General features: G+C 54.1%; 1 protein-coding gene across 1 annotated transcript in view; it reads left to right on the forward strand.

Annotated features, from left to right (window-relative positions):
• The window catches only part of PRDM13 (PR/SET domain 13), a 12,566-nt gene that overhangs the window by 5,933 nt on the left and 1,571 nt on the right, over positions 1-5,062 (forward strand). Inside the window, exons 3-4 of the mRNA XM_006020467.2 lie at positions 1,083-1,214; positions 1,302-1,442. Coding sequence (XP_006020529.1) covers positions 1,083-1,214; positions 1,302-1,442 — 273 coding nt within the window. The remainder of the gene's footprint in view (positions 1-1,082; positions 1,215-1,301; positions 1,443-5,062) is intronic.

Consider the following 5,062-nt stretch of genomic DNA (forward strand, 5'->3'; position numbering starts at 1 on the left):
GGGGGGGTGCCCCGGGGGCGGGGCGGGAGCCGCCGGCGGCGGGCGCGTGTTGAGCCTTGCGCGGGTGCGGGGCGGAGGCCGCTCTGCCAGGCCCCCGGTGCGGAGCTGGCTCATGCGTCCCGCTCGGCTCTTGAATGCCCTTTAATTGCTTTTAAACGCTCTGCCAGGCCCCTCAAATTTATCTCTCATCTGGCTCCGTTGGTTGCTCTCTGCAGACGGCTTTGTTCCCCTGACTTTTATTGCACGGTCGTTGAGCGAGCGGGCACTTCATTTCCCCTTTGTGCGGTGGAGCAGATTATGAAGGATGGGACCACAGAGGCTTCAGGGCCAAGCAAAGATCCCTCCCCCGACATTCCCTCCTCTCCCCACCCCCCCTCCTTCCTTCCCCCCTTTCCTCGCGGCTCTCCGCGGCTCTGGGCACCAAAGGGCGATGAGTCCGGCTGAGGCCTTGGCCCGGTCCCTCTCACCTGCGCACTCCCAACCTGCCTGGATGCGTTGCTTGGTCAGCAGAGCCTGGAGAGGATCCTGCAGCCTTCCACAGCCCTGGGGAGATACCCCCGGAGCAAAGGGCTCTGCCTGGCTGTAAGATCCAGACCGCAGGGTGAGGAAGAGGACAGTGGCGGCCTTAGGGTTGTTGGGGCCCTGGGCGAGAGAGTCATTTGGGGCCCCTTAGAGGCTTAATTTTGATCACCTATGTATCGCAGAACTTTAAAAACAGTCTTTGGGGAACTTGGATAAATAGTCGAGTGTTAAAATGCAAATAGAGCCACTTCCTTGCAAAAGCTTCCCCCCATTGTTGCAAAATTTTGGGCCCCCCTAAAGTGTGGGCAGTCGCCCGGTTTGCCCTCTCCTAAGGCCGCTATTGAAGGAGGGCACACTCTGGTTCTGCCCACCTAACTGCCACCCTCTCTCCCTCCTGGCTCAGGCTGTCGCTGTTGTTGCCAGACAGTCGTCCAGCCCCACTGGATGTCCATGGCTGAGCAGAGGGCGCCGGGGTGGGCAGCGAGGAGCGGGGCCAGGCTCTCTGTTGTGTGGCTGCGCCGCCCGGGCTGGCACTGACCGCGGCTGCCCCTGTGTTCTAGGTGCGGATGGTGAGAGGGGAGTTAGTGGATGAAGCCGGCAGCTCCGCTCTGGAGTGGATAGGGTTAATCCGGGCTGCCAGGAGCTCCCAAGAGCAGACACTGGAAGCTATTGCGGATCTGCCAGGAGGACAGGTATCTCCCTCCGTCCCGGGCGGGTGCTGAGCGGTGTGGCCGGGCACCGGCTCAGCCAGCTCAGGGCGCTTTCTCTTCTTTACACAGATCTTCTACCGGGCGCTGCGAGACTTGCAGCCGGGGGAGGAGCTGACCGTCTGGTACTCCAACTCCTTGGCGCAGTGGTTCGACATCCCCATCATCGCCACCCCGACACACGACGAGAAAGGTACCTGGGCAGTGCCTACGGCGGGAGGCTCCCCGGGCCCTTCCTGGCAGAGCTTTGTCCCGACCCCAGGGGCTCTTTCCTACCCCCCACCCATGGACCACGAGCAGCGTCTGTGTGATGAGCAGGGATCCTAGTTTTCTCTGATAAAAGAAACAAATCCCCAATATTTTGGATTAGAAAAGGAACCCCAAATCCACATTTTCCGATGATTAAAAGGAAACAATACTATATATCAATATCTACAGATATATTAGTGATGTTTCCTTTTAATCACAGATAATGTGATTACATCTATTTCTATATCTATAGATATACAGATAATGTGGATTTTGTGTTACTTTTTAAATAGAAAAGTATTGGGGATTTTTTTTATCACAGAAAACCAGGATCCCTAGTGATGAGAAACCCTAGCCCCTGCCGGGGGCAGCCCCTTTAGATAGCCCTCCCCACCCAGGACACGGGGATTGGGACCCCTGCTCCAACCCCGCCTCCAGCTGCTTCTGCTGGCTCTGAACACGTGTAAACGTCAGTGGGACTATGTCCCGTAGGGCTCACGGAGCAGGATCTTATGATTCCGATAGGGGAGGGAAAAAAATACCCCAGCTGGAAAGGCCTTGGCTTAAGACAACGATTCCACCTGCACCCACAGCCGCCGACCTCAGAGCACTCTAGCCACAGCCTCAGACTTCATTTCCATGTGTTAAATTAGGGACGATGCCCAGCTCCTCTTTAGTGGTTTGCAACGGGGAATGGCCAGCGTACACCGACCCAAATGCTGTCCTAGCGAGGTTATATTCACAGTGGCTTTAGAAATGAGTGCCCAGCCTTGGACAGCCCGTTTGATGTGGCTATTTATTTGAAGCTGGGCTTGCGATCGAGACATATCCTAGAGACTTAAACGTCAGGGGATCTTTCCAAATGTGAGGTAGGGCCACAATGCCGCTGCGTGTCTGTCGTGTGCTCAGACTCTGGTAGCTAGCGGGTCTGGGGGCCGTGGCTTCAGGATTGCCTTCACACGGCCATCCAAGCCAGGGCTGGGTCGTAGCGAGGATGTCACGCCGATCTCTGCGGGGACATGGCAGGCATCAGACTGACGCTGGTTTGCAGATCGATTTTGCCCAGGATTTTCTCGGTGGCTCTGCTGGTGCCTGTACTCAGAGCTGCTCAGAAAGGTTATACCGGGCAGATTAGCTTATGCTAAGCGACCGATCCCAGAACAAACGTGTTCCAAGGCAGCGCTCCAGGGTTACATCCATCCTCCGGATGCCGCACTCACTCACCACCCAGCATAATATATCCCACTGAAGTCCTGAGGCATAAGGACCCCATCCTGTCAGGTGCTGAGCAGCTCCTGGCAGTTAGTCAGCCCCAGATGGGAAAGAGCACTTGTAAAGGAATTCAGGATCAGGCCTGTCCCCGAAGTTAAGAGGAACCATTACAGTAATGAGGAGCGCCGCAAGTTTATGCCACTCGCACACCTAGGAAGAGAGAGAGTGAAGTTCCCTTGTACATTGACAGGTTCTGGGCCAGTTGTTTTTCGCAGCTCTTGAGACCCAAATAGGCTTCTGACCCGAAGAGGCTAGTAGCATTTGACCAGTTGTAACAAAAAATAATATATTGGTGAGAAGCCTCTGTCGTACCCAAATACATTAAAGGATGAAATGTTGGGACGTCTCTAGCTGTCACCTTCATTTTCACTTGTGGGGAGGGGTCAGTCCTCCAGTAAGAGAAAGACAGCGGAATCTGACCCGCTGTGAGACATTCACTTAGCATGTTCTATAATAATAATAATAATAATAGCAACAACTATTATTATTATTATTATTCAAAAGTGACTATAGAATATCAGCAGCAAACTTTTTCAGAAGACAAGCTATTTCTCCAACGCCAGAGCTGCACTTTCAAAGGCATCGGTGCAATATCAGAATAGAAGAAATAGAGCAAAATGTGTTAAGTGACTAGTTCTGAGGCTAGCATCCAACGTAGGAAGACATTTCTCCTTAGCTGTTTGTTGAAGAGCCTGCTTCATTACAGACGATCTAGTTCTAGGCTTGACATTATAAGCAAGGCTCATTTTAACAGAGTAGGGTCGGAAATAATGAGTTTGCCGTAGTGATGGTCAGTTTAGATTGCAGTGTTTGCATTAGGCAGGAGGTTTAGGTGGTATTTCAGCTACTCCGAAAAGAGCACGTAGCTTCTGTGGAAAGAGCCACGAGGAAGAGGCTTCTGTTAGGGTTGGTAGAGCATGGAGCTGCGAGCTTGTCAGTAATTAAAGCTAATTCACCTGTATCTCAATGCAGGCTAATAGGATTACTGCAATGGTTCGGTCTCACGCTGCAGCTGAACAATTAGGGCCATGGCTGGCACACTCCTGCCTCTCTCTCTCTCTTCAGCTCAGACCAGCAGAGCGAAAAAGCACACACAACCTCCGCTTTTAAATTCCAGCATGGATCTATAAAGACCACCTACTTCAAGGAGAGCTAGAGCGAGTTCTGCATGACAGAAACCACATAATGCTAAACATTATTCACTGCGCGCTGGAGTGTTGCAGGGAGGAGTGGGGCTGGCGCGGGGAGACTTTTATTTTATCCCGAAGGATGCTGAATGAAAGCATGCATGAATGAATGAATGAATGGACACCGGTTGATTCCTGCACCAAATGCCATTTTAAAAGCCTGTTTAGTGGGCTAACTCAATCAGCGAGAAGCCAGCCACTTATCCCGCCCTGTTACACTTTCTTCTCTCTTTGGCTTGAGGTTACATTTCTTCGGGGAGGGGGTTGAACCCTATGTCTAAAACAGCTCCTCTTGCCCTTGCTAATTTAGCCTAGGGGCGTTTGCCCCCACGTCACACCTGCTACTGCCTGCTCGGACCCAGCCCAGCGCTTTAATACGATCCTAGCCACCTCAAAACTATCTGCAAGTATTTCACTTGCTCCTGTCCTCCGATCCACCTTTGTTTTAGCGGATTGAGGCGAGCATTCGTGCTGGCCGATGCTCTGCAGCTCGCCTTGCCGAGCCGATGCATTTTAATCGCCGCACACGTGGAGCTGCGCGATGAAGAAAAAGCCCGTTAGGACCCCCCCACCCCCGTTTCCTGCAGGGAGCCTATTTCAGCGCTGATCAAACAGGCCGGGACGTTTAAGTTATTCCTCACGAGGGGATTCCTCCCCAACCCCTCGCACTTTAAAGGAGCATGAAGTCATAACACAAACATGGGCCATTTCGGTTTGTTCCGCTTCAGGGAAGCCTAAATGTTTCGGGCCGGGGAGGGGGGGCACCCGGGGCATTGTCCTTTGAAAAGGAGCCATTGCATATGGCCCCTACGCATAGGAAGATTGTCTGGCCGGGTAATGAGGAGCTCATGATCATTAGACCGGCCTTTGTTCGGCCGAGCCGGCTCCCTGACATACGCCACCGGGGCTGCGAGCGCCAACAGATGGGCCCGCGACAGCCGACTCGAGGCCCCAGCTGCTGTCCCGTCCCCAGCCCAGTGCCACCACCTCCGGGGCCCGGCCCGGCCCGGCTCGGCTCCGGGGCGCGAGGGGAGGGCAGAGGGGGGTCGGAGCGGGCCCGGCGCTGACGGCGCGCGCGTGTCTCCGCAGGCGAGGAGCGCTACATCTGCTGGTACTGCTGGCGGA

This window comes from Alligator sinensis, unplaced genomic scaffold, assembly GCF_000455745.1.
Source record: "Alligator sinensis unplaced genomic scaffold, ASM45574v1 scaffold145_2, whole genome shotgun sequence".
Classification (NCBI taxonomy): Eukaryota; Metazoa; Chordata; order Crocodylia; family Alligatoridae; genus Alligator; species Alligator sinensis.